We start from the raw sequence: 22291 nt of genomic DNA, 5'->3' as shown, positions 1-22291 counted from the left end.
ATTCAAGCCGCACCTGTAACACCCCTGGATCCTTAACCCACTGTGCTACAGTAGGAAATCCGGAATCATGTACGTTTTAGATCCTCCATAATGCTGGGAAATCTTGAACTCAGTGTGTTAAACTCAGCTCTCTGGCAATACAGAACAAATAAGAAAGAGCATCCCCGTCTCAGCGATGTGGCTGCTGGGGAGACCCTGGCTTCCACATTCATAGTCTGTAGGACCACCTCGCATCCCCCCTCCTCCAAGGGGGGATGGAAAGCCCAGGAGCCAGCAAGAAGGAAAAGAAATGGCGAGGCTCAGAGACAATAGGAGCCAGTGGTTGACTGAAATTTGTCAAGGCGGAAGAGAAGGGTGTTTATGGTTTTTCTGCTGTTTTGTAATCTCAGGATAAACCTGGCCACGGGAGGCTGGCCACCAGTTTGCTGCGCCCTGAACTGACCCATTCTAAACGCACCCCAGCCTTACCTATATTGTGCTTGGAAGTGGCTTTGGACAAAGCTTTGGCCTAGCGAGAGCTGAGCTGATGGCGACGGGGGGTTCTCAGAGGTCTTCCTGGCTTCGGGGAGAAGCTGCAAAGAGAGGAAGCGAGGTTAGCTGCATCTTCCATCACTGCACGGCTTCCAGACCAGGAAGTCTTCGGCCTCCTCCGGGGCCTACAGCATCCCTCTCTGGGCCTAGACCTGCAGCACCAGGACCTTCCACGCTGCCTTACCCTAATTCATTAAGCCCAGTGTGGCCAGAACACAGGATGTGCCAAAGGGCTAGTGAGCCTGGTACCATGTGGGGTGGAGCCATCAACATCCCAAGGAGGACCTCCGGTTCAATAAACAGCGTAGCACCAGAGTGAAGGATTAGACCCTGGAGTCAGGCTGCTGGGGTTCAGATCCCCGCAGCAGCGCTTAGCTGGGACAGATACTCCACCTCTGATCCAGCTAGATAAATGACTTAATTTCTTTGTTCCACGGTTTCCCACCTGGAATAAAGGCGGAATGGATGATAGGAACCAATTCCCACCCGAAAGGGATATTTTGAGATGAAAAGAGTTAATATGCATAAAACACTCACTCAGTGCCTGGCACACAGCACGCACCGCGTACGTGTTTGTTGTGGGGGTGGTTACAGGATGGGGAGTATCCGAGAGGCTTTGAGCCCAAGTGGTGGCTCCAGGGGTGGAGACCCGCTGTAACTTGACAGGAGGGCACAGGATGAAGGAGGGGGAGGCTGGAGTTAGGACACAGATTAGGAGGCTCGAGGGCCCAGCTCACAACGGGGTGACCTAGAGCAGAAGGGATGAAAACAAAGGGAAGCAAAATGAAGCGAAGCGAGAGATGAAATGAAATGAATTAAAATGAAGTGGAATAAAACAAAAGGAACTGAGGAGATCCTGCTGTATAGCACAGGGAACTATACCTAATCACTTGTGACGGAACATGACGGAGAATCATGCGAGAAAAAGAACGTGAATATCTATGTATGACTGGTCACTCTGCTGTACAGCAGAAACGGACAGAACACTGTAAATCAACTATAATAACAAATTTAAAAAACTGAATCATTAACTCATAATTTTCTAAAACAAAAAGCACCAGGCCTAGATGTCACTGGTGAATTCTACGAAATACATTAGGAAAACAATGCACCCGTTTGGAGAAGTCTGTTTCAGAATATTAGCAGGGGGAATGGTTTCCAACTCATTCTTTGATGCCAGACTGGATCTAATACCAAAACTGAAAGGAGAGTAAATTCCATTTCTTGTGTCTTTCTCTCTTTCCGTTTCTTTCTTTCTTTCTCTCTCTCTTTCTTTAAAATAAAAAAAAAAAAATTAATAAATGAAAGGAAGTGAACTGAAATGAAATTTTAAAATGAAATAAAGTGAAGTGAAATGACATAATGAAAACAAACTAAAATAAAAAGGAAGGAAGGACCCAATCAGGACACCCTGAATGCAGAGCTCGTAAGCAAGCACCCGTGGGGACGAGGCGGGGACAGAGGCAGGAAGCTCCAAGCTTCCAGTCTGGTGCCTGAAGAACCCATGTGGCATTAACAGAAGATGGAAAGGCAAAAGGAGACAGGAGTCAGGGCGGGTCTGGGACCCCGAGTTTGGGGGTGACCCACACCCAAGCAGAAAACCTAACGGCGAGCAGAGAAAGGGCTCAGGGGAGACAGCCCTTGGATGCAGAGTGGAGCCCGGCATGAGGGGACTCCAGGGTTGACTCCTCTCCTTTGGAAGGGCCCCCACTTTGGGGACACTGACTCCAGTCCATGGGGGGGGGGGGACAGCTCTTTCATCCCTTCCCCAGAGGGTTGGGTCATGACCCAAGCTAGGCAGATGACATGTCCCTGTCCTGAGCATTCATCACGGGCAGAGGGACCAAGGGCTGCAAACAGGGACTCAAGCAGGAGTGTCTGGGCCGGAGGATCGAGCCCTTCCTGCCTCTGGGACGCCCATGCCCAGAGCTGTCTGGTTCTGGACAGCCTGGTCCTCAGCCTTCCCTTCACTTCCGCATGCGCCCCCTTGCTTTTCTAACTAACGCCCTTCTTGTTGGTGTCACCTGAATTGGCCGCTATTCCTCCTAACCAAAGACCTCACGATGACACAGGCTGCTTCTCATCGGGGTCATAAGACAGCACGCGCTGGCAGAGGGTGTGGACGGGACCATCCGAGGATGGGGAGGGGAAGAGAAAATCCGGACCAGGCTGGGGTGAGCGGCAGCAGAAGGGCACTCACCAAGCATGGTCTGTGAGGTCAGACCAGGCTGCCGAGTGACCCCGAGATCTCCCGGAGCCTTGTCTAACAGCAAGAGGAGGAGTTCCCACTGTGGATGAGTGGGTTAAGAATCCGACACAGTCTTTGGGAGGATGGGGCTTCGATCCCTGGCCTCGCTCAGTGGCTTAAGGATCTGGCATTGCTGCAACCTGCATTATAGGTTGTGGGTGCAGCTCAGATCCAGCATTGCTGGGGCTGTGGTGTAGGCTGGCAGCTGCAACTCTGATTCAGCCTCTAGCCTGGGGACTTCCATATGCCCCAGGTATGGCCCTAAAAAGAAAAAAATAATAAATAAAATAAAAATGAAAGCAATAGGAGTTTCAAATCCACCTCATGGAGCCACTATTATTATTATTATTATTTTGTCTTTTTAGGGCCACACGTGCAGCATATGGAAGTTCCTAGGCTAGGGGTCGAATCGGAGCTGTAGCTGCCGGCCTACACCACAGCCACAGAAACGCCAGATCCAAGCCATGTCTGCGACCTACACCACAGCTCATGGCAACGCCGGATCCTTAACCCACTGAGCAAGGCCAGGGATTGAATCTGTGTCTTCAGGTCGGGTTCGTTAACTGCTGAGCCACGACGGGAGCTCCCACGGAGCCATCATTTAAATCATAAAAGATGTGGCTATCTTGCTGGGGTACACAGTAGGTGCTTAATAAATGTTGGCTTCCGGGTCCTTTCCCCAGCCTCATCCCTTTCTTAATTCTGCGAGAGTGGCATTTTCTGTAGGATAAACTACCAGAAAGATTGCTGGTGTCATGGTGTCTTTAGGAGAGTAAAGAGACGGCCTTTTCACCAGATGAAAACATTTATCATTACATTAACAGAGAAGAAAGTGGACCTTAGGTTTTCTATTCTAGTTTCACATAAATCCAGCTACATGACTTTTATATGTTTTGAAACAGAAATAACCTCAGAAAGAAAAATGCTTCAGAGTCACCCAGAGGACAGTCCCTTTCTGTCTTGGACACAGAAAATGAACTTTGTGCCAAAGAGCCCAACAGCTCTGCTCGTTTGCCATCAAGGGTTCACAGCCAGGGCGCCACAGGCAGCCCAGTTTTCTAAGAGCCAATTTCAGGAGAGGCTTTGACCCCAGACACAGGGAAAGATCTTCTCTGGTTTCAATTGGGTCAAATGAAGAGCCGGGCAAGCGCCTCTTTCTACCCGGGTTCTTGCTGGGTCTTGGAGCCCTCCTGATGCACTCGGCCACTGAAGGAACAGAGAGCAGCCAGTGTGACCAAGGACAATGAGCAAGGGGCAGAGGGACCTGAGACCAGGCAGAGTGTGTGGTGGGCCAAGTCAGGTAGGGCCCCGTCGGCTGCATAGGAGTCCGGATTCTGCTGTAAGTGCAATAGGAAGCCGCGGGTTAGGGGGAGAGAGAATTTCAGTGGGAGAGTGACCCAGATCTTATTTCTTTTCTGAAAAGACCCCTGTGGCCGTGGCGTGAAGCACATGTAGCAGAGGGCCCCCTGGAAAGTGGAAGCCCAATTAGAGCTGCTTTTACATGGGTCTTGAAGTTGCGAAGAATTATTGGCTTAAATAAGCTCAACATCATCTTAAAGAAAGGTTTGGGGGTGCTGTGCTGTGGAGGGGAGCAAAGGGCCCCCCCGCCCCCGAGCAGAAGTTCTCAACTGGGGAACGCTTTGGCCCCCCAGGGCACATCTGGCCACATCTGGAGACATTTTTGGTTGTCAAGCACAATTGGGGTGCCACCGGGATCTCATTAAGTAGAGGGAGGCCACCCATGCTGCAGTGCACAGGACGCCCCCCACCCCCAACAGAGAATTACCTGGGCCCCAGTGACAAAAGGGTTGAGGCTAAGAAGCCCTGGACTAGATTCGCATTTTCTAGATCTGGATCCTGGCTCACCCTCTTACTTGCTGTGTGACCTGGGGCAAGTTACGTCACCTCTCTGTGCTCTTCCCCACCCATAAGCCCAATGCCTTTTTCCTGCCACAAAGGGACAAGAGAGGAAGACTGAAAGGAACTGAGAAGGCTGTTTATCCCTCCTACTTTCCAGGTAGAATGAGCTGCCTGGCAGTCAGGGAGTGGGGAGGAGGGGAAAACAGGTCAAGGAGCCGTTTCTAGACGCAGCCAGAAGGACAAGGCACCCGGGTCTCCTCTTTCCCCTGGTGGGGGAATCATGAGAAGGAAAAGGATCCAGCACACTGGCTTTGAAATAGACAGACTTGGGGTCGATTCTCTTTCCAAGGTAGAAATCGAGGGACCTTGGACAACTTCACCAAAATTTCCATTAACTGTAACCCGTGTTATCTCTTCATCTTAAAGCATGAGAGCTACTTAATTTATTCAACCATTCAAGCGCTTATGAAGGGTCTCCTACGTGTCAGTAGTGAAATAAGCCAGGAAAAGCATCACGTGAGACACCCCGCACATACCGAATTTCAAAAAACAGTCTCTCTCTTTTCTAAGACATCATTCTGATTTCAAAATGCGTTCATGCTAAGATCATAACATGTTTATCTGTTTGGCTTTTCTCGGGAGAAGCAACCTGTTCCAATTCTATAGAATCCTTCCTTGGCCCTGTGATTTGGGGGAGTTCATCCCACAGGCGTGGGACCCCAAGTGCCCAATCAGAATAGTCCATCCTACTGGATACCTGCCCAGGAACGGACATGTGAGCCAAGCTAAATAAGACAGATTCCTTCCTGGGCTTTTTCTGGAATCCCAAGTAAAAAAGACTATATGAGCATAGCACTATATGGGTAGAGCCAATCTGAAAATGAAGAGAGAGACAAGAGATAAAGGAGAGGGCCTAAGACCTAGTGACATCATTTGAGTCCTTGGAGCCAGTCTTAGCTGAAGCCGGATCTACCCTCAGACTTCTAAGTTCTAAAAGCCAATAAATGCCCTCTCCTAAAGTTGGACCCAGTTTAATTTCTGTCACCTACAACTAACAGGGTCTGAATTAGAGAAACAGAAAAATCACTGCACACATAAGGAAAATCACTCTTAATCCCACGACCCAGAGAAACCACCTTAACCTCGGAATGCTGAGTCTTCCCAGGTTCTGCCTGGTGATGTTTTTGCTTTGTTTCATCTGTGTGTTTCGGGGGTGAATGGGGTGGTTTTTTTAAAATAAGAAAGCAGGAGTTCCCGTCGTGACACAGTGGTTAACGAATCTGACTAGGAACCATGAGGTTTCGGGTTCGATCCCTGGCCTTGCTCAGTGGGTTAAGGATCTGGCGTTGCCGTTAGCTACGGTGTAGGTTGCAGGCAGGGCTCGGATCCCGTATTGCTGTAGCTCTGGTGTAGGCCAGCGGCTACAGCTCCGATTCAACCCCTAGCCTGGGAACCTCCATATGCCGTGGGAGGGGCCCAAGAAATGCCAAAAAGACAAAATAAATAAAATAAAATAAAATAAAATAAGAAAACAGTCTTGCAAGCCAGACCCCCTGAACTTGAATTTTGACCCTGATTCTTCTTAAGCTGTGCTGCTTTGGGAAGGTGACCCCCCCTCTGCTTCTTGGTTTACTCATATATAAAATGGGGACCATAACTCTGGCAACACCCCACAAATGACAGCAGCTCCTCATACTGCATGGAACCCTATAAGATGTGCTCTGAGGACACACAGCATTTTCCCTGTTCCATGCACTGGCAATCTGCTGTCTCAGACCCCAGAGCTGATTTTGCAACTCTGTCAAGCTCTTAGCGTCCACATTATATTGCTGTTTAAAATAGGTCTATTCTTACTCAAGACATAAATGGCTATGTGCTCCCTTTCTTTTTTTTTTTTTTTTTTGTGCTCCCTTTCTTAAAGTGGCAACTCATCATTTTAAAAGAGAAAGAAAAAAAAGGTAACAGTTGGCTACCTGGACAAGTTAAGGGGGAAAAAAATGACTCAGCTTCCCGAGCCATTTCATTTTAAATAAGAATTGCAGAAGTTCCCATCGAGGTAGAGCGGAAACAAATCTGACTAGGAACCATGAGGTTTTTGAGTTCGAGGCCTGGTCTCGCTCAGGGGGTTCAGGACCCTGTGTGGCCATGAGCGGTGGTGCAGGTCCCAGACAGGGCTTGGATCTGATGTGGCTGTGGCATAGGCTGGGAACCTCCATATGTTGCAGGTGTGGTCCTAAAGAGCAAAAATAAAAATAAAAACGGAATTGCAAAATAGTTAAGGGGTGCAAGATGATGATGTGACGTACAGCTACGCAGTGAAATGGTGGCTTTAGTCCAGCCAATCAACACAGCCATCTCCACACATCGTTCGCCTTTTTTGTGTGTGGTGACAGCACCTAACACCTGCTCTCCTAGCAGATTTCCAGCACGAAATACAGGGTTATTAACTATAATCTCTAGGTATCTAGAGTCATTCATCCTACAGAACTCGGACTGCCATTCGATCGCCCCTATTTATTTTTGTATTTTATTTTTTAAAAACTATTTTATTGATGTATAGTTGATCTACAGTGCTGTGTGTTTTACTTTCCGGGGTCCAGCAAAGTGATTCGGCATATAAATATACTCTTTTTTTTAATATCCTTTCCCACTACGGTTTATCATGGGATATTGCATATAGCTCCCTGCACTGTTCAGCAGGACCCCTTGCTGTTTATCCGTCCTATAAACACCACCTTGCATCTGCTAAGCCCTAACTCCCAACCCATCCCTTCCCCACCCCCGCCCAAGGCAACCACAAGTCTGTTGTCTATGCCTGTCTGTTTCTGTTTCATAGATATGTTCATTTGTGCCGTATTTTGCCATTCCATCTTGAGTACTCTAGAATAATGATCTCTGAGCAGATAAGGTAAGGGTGGGAAGGTGACGGTGGAAAGACACTTCCAAGGGGCTTTTTAATTGATTCACAAGAGGAATGGGAATAAAATGTCCAGATTTCAAACACATAAACAAAAAGACAAGGAAAGCAGTTCTTACAGCTGCATCTGGATCAGTTTCAAGACACAGCCGAAGCAACGTGCATCTGATCAATTACCAAAGCTTGTGAAACGTTTTTTAAATTACGGCAGATCCTTCATGGATGATGTCATAGTAACGTTGCTCATGGCATAATAACGTCACTCACTTGTGCTTTCTCAAGTGGGAGCTGAAAGGACAGCCTGAGAGCAGAGCCCACCCTTGAGCGATATTTAGCAAAGCCGTAGAGAACACAGCTGATGTATCAATCAATTGGGGCTATTACTTCCGAAGGGATAGGAAGGGTTTTCTTACTTCCAAAGATCTGAGGTTTCATCCAAATCTGGGAATGCTTTTTTAACTTTTTTGCTTTTGAGGACCACACCCGTGGCTTATGGAAGTTCCCAGGCTAGGGGTTAAATCAGAGCTGGAGCTGCTGACCTACACCACAGCTCACGGCACACGGCACCGCTGGGTCCTTAACCCACTGAGCAAAGCCAGAGATTGAACCTGCATCCTCACGGACACTAGTCGAGGTGTTCTTAACTGGCTGAGCTGCAAGGGGAACTCCAAATCTAGGAATGCTGAGTGCACACATGTAAAAGATTGGGGATCTGTGCCTGGAAAAAAAAAAAAAAAGATTGGGGATCGCTTGATCTGTAGGATAAGTGTGAAGATAAGGGTGGAATTAAAATGGTAACACCTGAAAATAGTAAGCCACGCCCTCGGGGCCTCAGATGATGAGACTAAGGCACAGAATAGTGACAAAAAGGATATATTTTTCAAACTTTAAACTGAACAGAAAGCCTGCTCGCTCCATCACTGGGACTAAAGAGGCTGCGTGACTGTAGGGGGAGGAAACGCTTCTCTAAAACAAACGGGACTAAGAGGGGGAGCAGGGAACAGTAGTTCGTGTGCCAGAACCAGAACACGCAAATCTGAATTCCAAGACTGCGTTTTGAGACTCGAGTGCGTCGTCCAGGGAAAAAAAAACGGAAATCAAACACAGTGCAGGGTCTGGAGGGTGACTGACCTTGTCGTTGGCCGGGCCCCGGGCCGAGCCCTCCAAGTCCTCGTGCACACGGTCCAGCAGCCAGAGCAGGAACTCCAGGGCGTCGTGCTGAGAGTTGCCTTGGAACTGAGAGCCGTACTTGGAGACAGCATTCTGAAAGGAACAAGAAAGCCACTTTGGCCTTTTAAGCATCCAAGTAAGGGCCTAGAAGCACCCAGCCCACACAAGGTGGGGATCCAGCCCCAACCGGCGGGATGGCAACTCAGAAACAAGGTGGGTTGAGATTTGCTCCTTCCTGCTGCAGTCTGTCCTTTGTGCGGGGGCGGGGGGTGGGGGGGGGAATGTCCCCCAAAGCTGAAGGTTCTCTGTATAGGAGGAGGTATCATTTGTTCCAGAACAACTGGCAATATATATCCTGTCATTGGAACACCCACAGGGTCGGAGCTCCCACTGTGATGCAACAGTATCAGCGGCATCTCTGGAGCGCGGGGATGCAGGTTCGATCCCCAGCCCAGCAGAGTGGGTTAAAGGATCTGGCATTGGGTTGCAACTGCAGTTCGGATCTGATCCCTTCCTTAAATGCCATAAACATCATTCCTTCAGTTCCTCTTCCTAACATGAATGAAATTTGGGAAACAGAGACCTCTCTTTCAGTGCTCAGACCACCAAATGTTTGAGCCAGTCCTTCATTCCTATTTTATTTTATTTTATTTTATCTTTTGTCTTTTTAGGGCCACACCCACGGCATATGGAAGTTCCCAGGCTAGGGGATGAATCGGAGCTACAGCTGCCAGCCTACATCACAGCCACAGCAACGCCAGGTCCTTAACCCACTGAGTGGGGCCAGGGATCCACATGCCGCGGGGGCAGCCCCAGAAAAAGCAAAAAGACAAGGAAAAAAAAAAAAAAGCTAAAGCCTAACTTGGGAAGGATGAATGGCAATATTTGGTATTTCTACTCTGCAATATGATATGGCTCTATCTATGTGTATGTGTGCGTGCTTGTGTGTCTTCCTCTCACCACTGACAATTTATAACATATTTGTTTTAAGAAGTATTCCTAATTATTTCACATATCTGCTTATTCTTAGGAATGAAATCTCATTTGTATATGTTTCTATATGGGTCAGGTTTTGACTTTTTCTACCTTGTACCTGACTCCATTAGCAACAGCTGTAATTCTAAAATGTGGATTTCTAAAACCGTTTCATAATTTTCCTTCTGTTCAATATTTTTTACTTCATTTCCATTTTGGATCTTACTGTTTTGTCCAGAACTTCCAAAACATATACGTAATGAAGATGCCCTTGTTTTTAAAAAAGCAGCACCTCCAGTGTATCACTCAGGCATCATGTGTGTCTAAAATTCCTGGTCTAGGAGTTCCCATTGTGGCGCAGTGGTTAACGAATCCGACTAGGAACCATGAGGTTGCAGGTTTGATCCTTGGCCTTGCTCCGTGAGTTAAGGATCCGAGATGCCGTGAGCTATGGTGTAGGTTGCAGATGCAACTCGGATCCCACGTTGCTGTGGCTGTGGTATAGGTTGGCAGCTACAGCTCCAATTCGACCCCTAGCCTGGAAACCTCCATATGCCACAGGAGTGGCCGGAAAAAATGGCAAAAAGACAAAAAAAAAAAAAAAAATTCCTGGTCTAAAACGGATCTTCAAGCACATGAGCTAAGATAAATTCCAGATGGCTGAAATCCTTAATATAGCCACAGAAAAACTAGAAGGACATAGAATGTTTATCAACAGGCATGAAATAAACAAATCTAAAACTTTCAGTAGGGAGAAGGAGAGAGTTGGGAGAAAACAGTGGCAGCAAATATGCCGAGGGTGGAGGAACTTCTAGAAACAAGAAAAAAAGAACAGTAAGACAAGGCAGAATGGACAGACAAAGCACAAGAAGCGACAATGCCAAGAGCAGTCTTACAACAAGTACGAAAGCATGGAATGATCCAACACCTCCCTCCTTATCAAAGCCACACACCAAAGGACCCAGATGCTACTTCTTTTGGTTTAATAAACTAATAAGAGCGACTCTCCTATACTTAGGAAAATATGGTTGCTGGTGTATCTAAAACTTGATACAATATAATTATTTGGAAAGAAATTTGTCAGTGTGGGTATTAAAAAGAATGAAAGCCAACGAATTCTCTGGCCTTGCAGCAAGTTAAAAATCTGGTGGTGTCACTGCTGTGGCTCAGGTTGCTGCTGTGGCATGGGTTCGATCCCTGGCCCGAGACTTTCTGTATGTTGCAGTCACAGTCAAAAAAGAAGCCCAATAACGTTGATCTAAAAACTAAAAAACAATAAATACTTAAAATTGGCATGGTGATGACACAGCCACATGTCGAAACTCTTCAGGTTGTACACTTACATTTTTTTCTTAGCCCTGAGAAAAGAAATGCTGCATTTGCAACAACATGAGCTGGACCATGAGAACATTATGCTACGTGCAATAGACAGAGGACTACAAAGAGCGGACGAATCTGAAAAAAGCGAAATCGGAAAAGCAGAAAGTAAAAGAGTGGGTATCAGGAGCCGAGGGTGGGGAAATGGGAGAGATGTTGTCGCAGGGGGTATCCCTGCGACCAGCGGATAAATAAGTCCTGGAGACTAATACACAGCACAGGCAGAACCCAGAGGTATTGTGGGTTTGGTTCCGGACCACGGGATAAAGCAAACATCGCCACAAAGCAAGTCTCACAAATTTTGGGGGGTTGCAGTGCACATAAAAGCTACATTTAGGGAGTTCCCATTGTGGCGCAGTGGAAATGAATCTGACTAGTATCCATGAGGATGCGGGTTCGATCCCTGGCCTTGCTCTGTGGGTTGGGGATCCGGTGTTGCCGTGAACTGGGGTGCAGCTTGAAGACGTGGCTTGGACCTGGTGTTGCTGTGGCTGTGGTGTAAGCCGGCAGCTGTAGCTCTGACTCGACCTGTAGCCTGAAAACTTCCATGTGCTGCAGGTGCAGCCCTAAAAAGACAAAAAAAAAAGTTACACTTACACTATACTGTACTCTTTTAAGTACGCAACAGCATTATGTCTTTAAAAAAAACTATGAAAAATAATGTACTGCTAAAAAATGCTAACCATCAGCTGGGCTTTCAGGGAGTCCAATCTTTTGCTGGTGCTGGGTCTAGCCTCAATGTCGACGGCTGCTGACTGATCAGGGGGGTGGCTGCAGGAGGTTGTCCATTTCTTAAAGTAATGACATGTGCCACATCGCCCGACTTTCTTTCCCTGGGACCCTCAGAGGGCACTGTAGGGTTATTAACTGGTCTAGTTTCAATACTGTGCGTGTTGGAAGCGCGAAGCCCCAGGAGAAGGAGAAGGCGAGAGACGGGGACGTGGCCAGTCGGTGGAGCTGTCAGAACACTCAGCATTTATTAAGTTCACCGCCTTCCAGGGGCGCAGTTCACAGAGCCCCCAAACAATGACCATGGTAATGTCACAGATCACTATAACAAATATGCCAACCATGACAGAGTCTGAAAAGGTGACACAGAGACACAAAGTGAGCAAACGCTGTGGGGAAAATTGGCACACACAGGCTGGCCCATCTCGGGCTTGCCACAGACCTGCAGTTGGTAAAGAGAGGGCAGTAAAAGGAGGTGCACCTGTCGAGTGGATGCAGACGACAGAACTGTCTTATGCTATTAAGCCTGCCTAGAGACTAGATCGTAATTGTCTCCCACACTGGAAGAGACGCTAATTCCGTGATGAGATAGAGGTGTTCACTGATGCTACGGATGACTATCAATCATATTGCAGACACAAATCCACCACACTGATATGTTGTGTACCATCCACCATGTTGTATCGCAAATATAACTCGATTTTTTTACATGGGTGCATTTCGCAGTCCATAATGTATACCTCAAAAAAAGAGTTGATTTTAAAAGAAACAGAAATAACAACAACAAAAACAAATGGAAAGCAAGAAACATTAAAAAGAACAAAAGAGTCGTCTTTGCTTGGATCATGTAATTTCACTGCCAGGAATTAAGCATAAGGAAAGGACCAGAGCTGAGGACTCTGATACGGATACAAGAGTTTCCACTGCAGTGTGAGAGCTGGAAAGGTGTACCGTCCGTCTCTAACTGGCTCCCTAGGGATTGGTTCACTTCATGAAACATTATCCAATCATCACCAGTTTTATAGAATATTTTAATGACCAGGAGACAGTCTGATGATAATACGTACATGGAAAAAGCAGAATACAAAACTAGGATTTCCAACTATTCATATAGGATTTAAAGCACATCAAACATGTTTATGAGGGTTGCTTTGAGAGGGGGGGCTTTCCAGGTCTTATTATTATTATTTTTTTTAATTTTTCTTTCTTTCTTTTTTTTTTTTTGTCTTTTCTGGGGCCGCTCCTGCGGCACATGGAGGTTCCCAGGTTAGGGGTCTAATCAGAGGCTGTAGCGACATGGGATCCGAGCCATGTCTTCGACCTACACCGCAGCTCACAGCAACGCCAGATCCTTAATCTGCTGAGCGAGGACAGGGATCGAACCCGCAACCTCATGGTTCCTAGTCGGATTTGTTAACCACTGAGCCACGACAGGAACTCCAAAGATCTTCTTTTTTTTTCTTTACATTTTAGCACTTTTCAATTTTTTACATTTATACATATCTAATTAAATCATTTGAAAAGCAAAGTATTATGAATGATACCATGGGTGGGATTTTTTAAAATGTATTTATTCGTTGGCTGTTAAAACAAAGAGTGGTCCCCGCTGTCTGTGGGAGGCTGGGTGACTCAGGGCTCAGGAAGGGGCAGCACCACAACCCCATCCCCCCACCCCCCGATTTGCGTGGCTGGGCTGGGTAACTCACTCCAGCATGCCAGCGCCCTCTCAACTCACTCCCTTCCTCGCTCTGAAGCTAACCATCCCTCTTAAAGACCAAACTCAGCGTTCCCTGCAGGAACGAATCCGACTAGGAACCATGAGATTACAGGTTCCATCCCCGGCCTCGCTCAGTGGGTTAAGGATCTGGCGTTGCCATGAGCTGTGCTGTAGATCGCAGATGCGGCTTGGATCTGGTATTGCTGTGGCTCTGGCGTAGGCCAGCAGCTACAGCTCCCATTCGACCCCTAGCTTGGGAACCTCCATATGCCGCAGGTGCAGCCTAAAAAGACAAAAGACAAAAGACAAAAAAAGACCAAACTCGTCTCCACTACCTTCTGAGGTTTGTCCCCAACCAATCCTCCAGTCCTACCCCCAGCCACACAGGCTTTCATTAATTCATTTTAAACATGTTTTATTAAAGTACAGTTGATTTACCACGATCTGTCAATCTCTGCTACACAGCAAAGTGACCTAGCCGTACATATATATTCCTTCTTTTTCTCACATTATCCTCCGTCATGTTCCATCACGAGTGACTGGACATAGTTCCCTGTGCTGTGCAGCAGGACCTCATTGCTTATCCATCCTAAATGTAACAGTTGGCACCTACTAACCCCAAACTCCCCGGCCATCCCACTCCCTCCCTCTCCCCCTTGGCAACAACCACCCGTCTGCTCTCCAGGTCTGTGAGTCGGTTTCCGTTTTGTAGATAGGTACATCTGTGCCATATTTTACATTCCACATATGAGTGATCTCATACGGTATTTGACTTTCTCTTTCTGACTTACTTCACTTAGTAACAACGATCTCTGTGTTACATCCATTCATTAATTCATTTTATCATTCATTTATTCTGCCCAGCCTGGAAGGCCCCTCAGTAATTGGCATGGCCACCCTCCCATGTCCTGAGTTCCCCCCTTCATCCTTCAAAACTCAACTCGATGGTCACCTCTCCTGGGGAGCCTGCCTGCCCCCCCCCTCACCCCACCTCCCCCAAACAATCACATCTTCCTACCAGAACTGCCATTCTGTCTAGCATCTTTATTTCGAAGCACCTGTCACCAGTTCTTATCATGTGCCTGTGGCATTATTTCACTAACATCCATTTCTCCCCGCTGGCCTATAAGCTGCTGGAGAGGAGTCCCAGGAACAGGTTTTATACTCATCACCCCACAGGTATTCCATGCTCCTGTGCAGTGTCTGGACACTCAACATGTGTTGAATGAATGTTTTCTCATCTGTAAAAGAAGAGGAGCCCAGGTGGATTTCAACCCACAGGGTTTAAAAGCCCAGATTCCGCCATCCTTCTGGACTCTCTCCAAGGCTGCCTTCCTGCAACATCCCAGGTACCCCTGGACCACATCACCTTCATTAACATATTAATAATTGGATTGTTTTTCAATTCCCAAGGCTCGCAGGGAGCTTCTTGGCCCTAGAGATGTGAGGGCAGGAGAGGGACAGGAAATCCAGGTGAGTCGGGGAGGGTGACTACTAATTTGAGAGTGTATCCAGTAAGAAAAGGCGCCCAGCAGGTGAGGAGGTATAATTAACATATCTTATGCTCTCAGCAACCCCATCAGAAGGTAGGTACCACTGGAGCCCCATGGGAACAGACGAGGAAAGTTGAGGCACAGCTGATTTTAGTAATTTGCTCAAGGTCACAAAGACCTTGCCCTTAACCGCTAGAGGATACTGTCTCTCACATTTAAAAAGTGAATGATGCCAAAAGATCTGACCCACTGACATCCATGTGACCCGCTGACTCTTGCAGAACAGCACTTCCCTAGTGGAAGCAGGAGAGAGGAGGGTGAGGGTTGGCACCCTGGTGGGTCACGTGGCAAGGACTGCTTTCTCAGGCTGAAACCCAAGAGCGGTGATGCTTGTGGAATGAACACTGACAAGTTCGCCCTCCCCCCGAGAACAACAATCCCTAGTCTCCGGGGAGCTTCAGCTCTTGGCACAGAACTGTGGTTTTTTAGCAGGAAGCCAGCCACGCACGTCAATTATCAGGACGCTTTGATCCAGCTGAGACCCCAAACAAACACCTGGCTTTAATCCTGGGTGAAGTGATACTCCCAACTTCCAAAGCCTCATGACCCTGCAGCATCCCCAGTAAGTAGATTGTGATCCAAGGATACAAACTTAGGGGATTTAATTCACACTAAATAAAAGGATGCCATCTCTGACAGGGCACACCCGTTACCTCTCCCCTGCGGCACTCAGTGCAGGACCTGGCACACAGGTTCTCAGCTTCCACAGGGCTTAGAATAAAATCCAACCCCCTCACCGCTGTCTCCAAAACCTTATACGGTCTGGCCATCCTCATCTACACCCCATTCCACTCCTCTGGGCAACAGCCACCCTCGTTCTTTCCAGCCTCCAATTCTCAGCTCCTTCAGCCCTCTGGCCCTTGTACCTAACTGCTTCATCTCCCCAGGTCATTCCTCCATCCTGACCTGGCTGCGTCCTTCTCATCATTCACCTCCTTCCTCCCACGGCTTAGCTTTCGATGTCCAACCCCTCGCATTGCACCCCTCTAGACTGGAAACTCCATCCCTGGCGTTACGACTACATCCCTGCTTCAGCTAATGTGTGTTGAACGCAAAAACGCTGAACACACTCAAATCTACTAGCTCTTTGCACTTACCCCTCTCAAGCGGTAACACACTAATCGACCCCAAACAAAAGCGATCACCTGAGGCTAAACGGGTAAATGACATCGAAAGAAGTCCCCGAGAACCTTTCCTGATGGAGCACACATGTTTCAGAAGGGAAACCAGAAGGGCCGGAACGCGGCTGCCGCCGGGCGGCGAAAGCTGGAGGCCGCTGGGCGCTGCCTACCTTGAACTCGGCTGAAAGTTGGGGCGTGTATTCGCGCGTCCAGAGCGCGCGCACCAGCGCCGCCAGCTGCTCGGTGACCTCGGCGCGGCCCGGCGCCGCCCGGTAGCGCCCCAGCGCCAGGAACTCGGCCAGCAGGTCGGTATTGCTGAGACACTGCACCACGGCGTTCATGAAACAGGTGTTGCCGTGGTTCTTCAAGCCCTGCGCTCCCGGGGCCGCGCCCCATCGCCGGCGGGAAGCTGGGGCTGGGGTCGCGGCGGGCGCTCCTCCCCGGGGCTTCCGTGCGCGGCTGGATCCGCTCCTGGGGCGCTCGCGAAGCCCCCTTCCCCGTCGCCATCGTCGTGTCCCGGAGGAGGCTGGGACCGGGGCCGGGACGGTGAGTCCCCGGGGCGGGAGCGGCTGCCCAGCGCCAGCAGGAAGCGGCTGAAGAGGCGGCGCAGGGAGCGGCGGCGTCTGGGCCGGGGCGCGGGCGGCCCCTCCGCGGCCGCGGCCCCCGCGCCCGGGTCCATGGCTCCCTCTGGCGCCCCTCCCGGAGCGGAGTGGCCAGTCCCTGAGCCGCGGGCGGAGGAGCGGTCACCAGGCCCTTCCAGGCTCCGAGAGGCACCAGGGCGCCGGCTACCTGCGGGCCAGGTGTACCGGACCGGGCGGGGCGGGGGCGGAGGCGGAGCCAAGGGCGGGGCCGGCCCCGCCCCACGCGGGAATCCGGCCGCAGGCCCGGCCCCCGGCAGCGCCCCGCCGCACCCCGCCGGGTCCCGCCCCCGCCGCGCCGAGCCGGAATAAAAGCCCGGGGGCGCCGAGCTCAGGTTCTCTCTCCCCCTTCCTCACCTCGGGCAAACCTACCGACCTGAATTTAACCTCTGCTCCTGTTCCCCTCCCAGCCTTCCGGCTGTGAAAATAATAAAGGCATGGTAAATATGAACGCCCTCGTAAATTGCAAAACCTTGGCTCTTTCCAAGTTTCTTGTAATTTCGCCCAGGCGAACGCGAAGGGAAGGGCAAGGAAGAATCCCCAAAGCGCAGCCTCGGGCGCAGGGAGCGGTGCAGGGGGTGGGGACGGCTTCTGCAGCGCCGGTTGCTCGCCAGACTCAGGTGCGGGCGGACAGGTGGCGCCACCTCCTCCCAGCCCGTCTGGCCGGCGGGTGAGACGGAGCCTTTGCCGGGAACCAGAACTGGCAATCTCCGTAGGGCCCCCTGAAGAAACATCCGAAACGGTTGTGGTTTGCTTGCTTACATTACAGACTAGGGTAGAGTTCACAAGGACTTGCCAGCGAGACTTGATTATTCCCGCTTTGGTTGGAGAAACGGGCTCAGAGAGGTCAACGCAGCGGGCTGAGGCCACAGACCCTTAAGCAGAGAAACCGGAACTCAGCCCGAATCTGCGTGCGGCCTGCCAACCCCGCAGCTCGCAGCTCGGCTCTTTCCAACCTCAGTATTTGCTTAGCAGGAAGTTTGCCTTCTCCCGGGCGCGCCCCCTACGCAGTCTTGATTTCACTCCTGAACGCAAAATCCGGGCTGAAATGTTGCCCAATAAGAATTGGCGTGGCATCGCCCCGCCCTTGACTCCCTGGTAATCCCGGGGGCCTCCGCTCACTTTATCCTGTAAAGGTCAGGTTTATAATTAAACAGGAAAAGTCCTGAAAAGTGAATTTCTCATCAATTTCTAGTTCAGCAAGAGATCAGCAGGATGCATTATTATCGCCCTGAAATGTGACTTATTATTTGATAAGCAGTCGTCATTTATTAAATATCCACCTTGCTGTGTCATATAGAGCAGGGTGGTTACTTGATGCAATAAATAAATAAATAAGTAAATAAATAGCTAGCAGCATTAGTTAAAGAATATACCCAGAACAAAAGACGGTACTGTGAATTGCGACTTGAAGTGTTTCTGGAAAATGCCATGATTTACTCTCCCTGGAAAAGGGTACCTGGTTGGATGGTCAATACCCAAAAGGTCCACTCCCTTGCCCTTCGAAAGGTAAGCCAAGGAGAAAGATCTAATGGCCAACTCCGGAAAAGCATCTGTGAAATTTTATCTTTGATAAGCACCCCCAATACACATTTTCTTTTCTTTTTTTTTTTTTTTTGTCTTTTTGTCTTTTCTAGGGCCGCTCCCATGGCCCTCCCATGGAGGTTCCCAGGCTAGGGGTCTAATTTGGAGCTGTAGCTGCCAGGCCTATGCCAGAGCCACAGCAATGTGGAATCCGTGCCGCATCTGCGACCTACACCACAGCTCACGGCAACACCGGATCCTTAACCCATTGAGCACGGCCAGGGATCGAACCCGCAACCTCATGGTTCCTAGTCAGATTCCTTAACCACTGAGCCACGACGGGAACTCCTACACATTTTCTTTTAAAAAGCACCATAATTCATATTTCACTTTTACTCTGTGTCATGAATTCTGCTGATCCTTTAATAGATTATTTCACTTAATTCTCACATTAACTTTCAGAGCAGGTATTCCTGCTTTACAAAGGAAAAAGCGGAGTATTAGAAAATTAAAACAAAACGAAATCCACCCAAGATCTGGTTTCAAACCCACAGTCTTGCCCCAGGCAGCTTGACCAATGAAATGCTGATTAAGAAGGTAAATTCGCCTTCCTTATTTTTAGAGTAGCAGCAATGCTTATCTGTGGACAAATTCTGAGGAAGGGCTGAGGGGTTTGCAGAGTCAGAGAATAGCGATTATGACAGGGAACCAAAGACAGGGGGACTTATCACTAAAAAAAAACCTTTGCAAGTTCCCATCATGGCGCAGCGGAAATGAATACGACTAGGAACCGTGAGGTTGCGGGTTCGATCCCTGGCCTCACTCAGTGGGTTGAGGATCCAGCATTGCCGTGAGCTGTGGTGTAGGTCGCAGACGCGGCTCGGGTCCCACGTTGTTGTGGCTCTGGCACAGGCTGGCAGCTACAGCTCTGATTAGACCCCTGGCCTGGGAATCTCCATGTGCCGCAGGTGCAGCCCTGAAAAACAAAAAACAAAAAACAAAACAAAACAAACTTTGAATTACAGTCTGGACTAATTATTCTTGAACACATTTCAAGTTTAATGTACAATTTAAGAACGTAAAATGCATGCTGTAAAGGGAAGGAGAGATTCATAGATAGAACATTTTGACCAAAGGACAAAAACACAGACGTGAGAAACCAAGACTAGTTTTGGAGTTCTTTAAGCTCAGTCTTCAGCAGGGCCACACGCGATGCTGCAAAGCCAGGAGGTCGCTGCTGCTTCACGAGGGAAACGGGTACTTCCACCTCAAAATGGCCCCGTCGGCACTCACGCTAACGATGTACTGATTTCCTGGACTTATCCGGACACGGGTGATGTTGCCGCTGTGTCCCACCCCAACGTGGGTCACTTCGCCCTCATTGTAATCCCATACTTTGACCAGATGGTCGTTCCCCCCTGCAAAAGACCATCAGTTGTGTGGCACTGCTGCAAGAGAGAAAAGCCCAACAGTCCCGATTTTAAATAACTGGATCGTTTTCAATACATTTCCCATATGCCACTTTTAAAGAAACACCTATCTGTATAAGACTTCTTTTCGTTAATCCTCAAAAACATCTAGGTCTGTTGCAGTAAGTGTTGGAGACAATATAAAGAGTTGACCTCCCGAGGTCACCAGTAGTAACATCTTGGTGTAGTTCCTTTGGGTCTTTTCACTGTAAGTTACACAGACGATGCGTCTGCATGCGTGAGGGAGAGGAGCCTGTCTCTGATGTTATACCACGCTTGAAGTCATGTATTTGTGAACCTTTAACTGGCTGGAACATAAACTTGTTCATGTCCTAAAGGGTCCAAGAGGCTGACAAGAAATGAGACTGATGCGCTTCCAGTAGACACGCTGTGTGGGAAGTGCCCCGGAGAGGCTGATTGAAGAGCTTGGCATTTAAGGCTCCTGGTAGAAGACAGCAGAGCAAGGGAGGCTGGACAGCCCAGCCTATCTATCTACCTATCTATCTGCCTATCTATTAAAAATTTTTTTTGGAGTTCCCGTCGTGGCGCAGTGGTTAACGAATCCGACTAGGAACCATGAGGTTGCGGGTTCGGTCCCTGCCTTTGCTCAGTGGGTTAACGATCCGGTATCGCCGTAAGCTGTGGTGTAGGTTGCAGACGCAGCTCGGATCCCGCGTTGCTGTGGCTCTGGCGTAGGCCGGTGGCTGCAGCTCTGATTCGACCCCTAGCCTTGGAACCTCCATATGCCGCGGGAGAGGCCCAAGAAATAGCAAAAAGACCAAAAAAAAAAAAATTTTTTTTTTGGCTGCACCCGCAGCATATGAAGTTCCTGGGCCAGGGACTGAACCTGCACCACAGCAGCGACCCAAGCTGCTGCAGTGACAATGTCAGACCCTTAACCTACTGTGACACAAGAGAGCTCCTGAGCCTGGCCTATTTAAAGGCTCATTTTTTTTTCTTTCTTTCTTTTTGTTGTTTTTTTGTTTTGTTTTGTTTCTTTTTTTGTATTTTTAGGGCCATACCTGAGGCGTTTGGAGGTTCCCAAGCTAGGGGTCGAATCGGAGCTGTAGCTGCTGGTCTACACCACAGCCACAGCAACGCCAGATCATTAACCCCCTGAGCAAGGCCAGGGATCGAACCTATGTCCTCATGGATGCCCGTCAGATTCGTTTCCACTGAGCCACGACGGGAACTCCTAAAGGCCCTTTTCTATCACTGCTGCCCACCACAAAAAAAAAAAAAAAAAAAGCAGTGGAAGCTTAGCTTTTATTTGTGACTCCAAGGCTCATGGGTGCAAAGTTCCCTCTCAATGAAATGTGACTTGTGCCTCTTTCTTTCCCAGCTACTTCTGCTGCAGCGTCCAGGTGGAATCTAACCACATGGCCTTTAGACCCTGCTGTGCTTATTTCCAGCAGCCTCCCGCCTGCAGGGTCCATGGCCCCATTTAAATAAGCCGGGCTTGGCTTTCTTTTCTTCCCCCAGGACTCACCTGTGACAAAGTGCACTCCTTCCAGCGTGATATCCATGCCATTGATCGAGCCGGACAGGGAACCATCCAACTCTCTGATTCCTGACCCATCAAATACTTCCCAGTAAGCAATCTGGAATTCGGGGAAGATGCATGGAGACAGGGTTCAGCTCAGTGGAATCATCCACACACATGCTAACAAAAGAGGGTTCTCCTTTATATAGCAGGCAGCAGAATACATCCCGGGATGATAGAGCGGGCGGAAATTATAAATAGACTAAAGCAGGGGCTGGAGAAATCATTTTAATATTTTTAGTAGTGGTTTTTACATTTGCATTCTATTTCAGGAGCTGCTGATATGCTGGTGAACCGGATGGCGACAGAAAGTGCATTGGGTTCCACCAAGCAGCCTGAGCCTGAGGCAAAGCTGAAAGGAAAGACGCCAACAGCCCTGCACCTACTTTCCCACCCAGGGACGGAAAGGAGGAGGGTGAGGCTCCCTGCAGGCCTGGTGGGAGGGGAAAGCTGTCCCTTCCTTGGGCTTGGGGGATGAGCAGCGCTGAGAGCTCCGGGGGCCGAGCCTTAGCAGGTCCCTTCTCCCTGTGGCTGGCCCTCTGTCGTCCTCATCCCTCCCCTCGTCCCAACCTTCTCGTCTGCCTCAGAGCAAAGGGACAGTCCTCAGGGCCAGGCTGAAACAGAAACTGATAATATCGCCACCCCCCCCCCCACCCCTTCTCCCCGGCCAGGGAACTAGGTGAGGAGTGGAAAGGAGACGGGGCTTAAGGAAGATTTTCCTCTGCATAGACTGCCTGTCTACGTTTTGAACACTGAACCTCATAAATGTACAACCGATTCAAAAAGACAACTTCTTTCTACACAAAGAGCACTTGACCAGGAATGGGGAGTGACAACTTGGGTATCATGTCACCCAGAACTTTCTCTTTGTTGGTTTTTTTTTTTTGTCTTTTTAGGGCTGCACCCTCAGCATATGGAG

The 22291-nt window shown here is 49.1% G+C and overlaps 2 protein-coding genes and 1 long non-coding RNA gene across 6 annotated transcripts in view; 1 reads left to right on the top strand and 2 right to left on the bottom strand.

The window, feature by feature from the left end:
* USP43 (ubiquitin specific peptidase 43) overlaps nt 1-17019 on the bottom strand; it is a 57149-nt gene extending 40130 nt beyond the window's left edge. Inside the window, 4 exon segments of the mRNA XM_047757452.1 lie at nt 469-572; nt 8688-8819; nt 16369-16583; nt 16586-17019. Coding sequence (XP_047613408.1) covers nt 469-572; nt 8688-8819; nt 16369-16583; nt 16586-16877 — 743 coding nt within the window. The 5' untranslated portion in view covers nt 16878-17019.
* LOC125114263 (uncharacterized) lies at nt 16444-22139 on the top strand. The gene is made up of 3 exons (XR_007131746.1): nt 16444-16503; nt 21312-21421; nt 21645-22139. It is a non-coding gene; the product is annotated as an uncharacterized LOC125114263 (long non-coding RNA).
* Nucleotides 19396-22291, bottom strand: part of CFAP52 (cilia and flagella associated protein 52) — a 38457-nt gene continuing 35561 nt past the window's right edge. For 3 of the 4 annotated variants that reach the window (XM_047757453.1, XM_047757455.1, XM_047757456.1), the window contains 2 exons: nt 21319-21430; nt 19396-19778 (listed from right to left, as the gene is read on the bottom strand). In XM_047757453.1, the coding sequence (XP_047613409.1) occupies nt 19603-19778; nt 21319-21430 (288 nt within the window). In that variant the 3' untranslated portion in view covers nt 19396-19602. Of the gene's footprint in view, nt 19809-21318; nt 21431-22291 lie in introns of all 4 variants that reach the window. The other variant, XM_047757454.1, reaches the window with a different exon arrangement.

This window comes from Phacochoerus africanus, chromosome 14 (genome assembly GCF_016906955.1).
Source record: "Phacochoerus africanus isolate WHEZ1 chromosome 14, ROS_Pafr_v1, whole genome shotgun sequence".
In the NCBI taxonomy this organism is placed as follows: Eukaryota; Metazoa; Chordata; class Mammalia; order Artiodactyla; family Suidae; genus Phacochoerus; species Phacochoerus africanus.
Note: the sequence above shows the minus strand (reverse complement) of the source record. Positions and strands in the feature narration are given on the sequence as shown.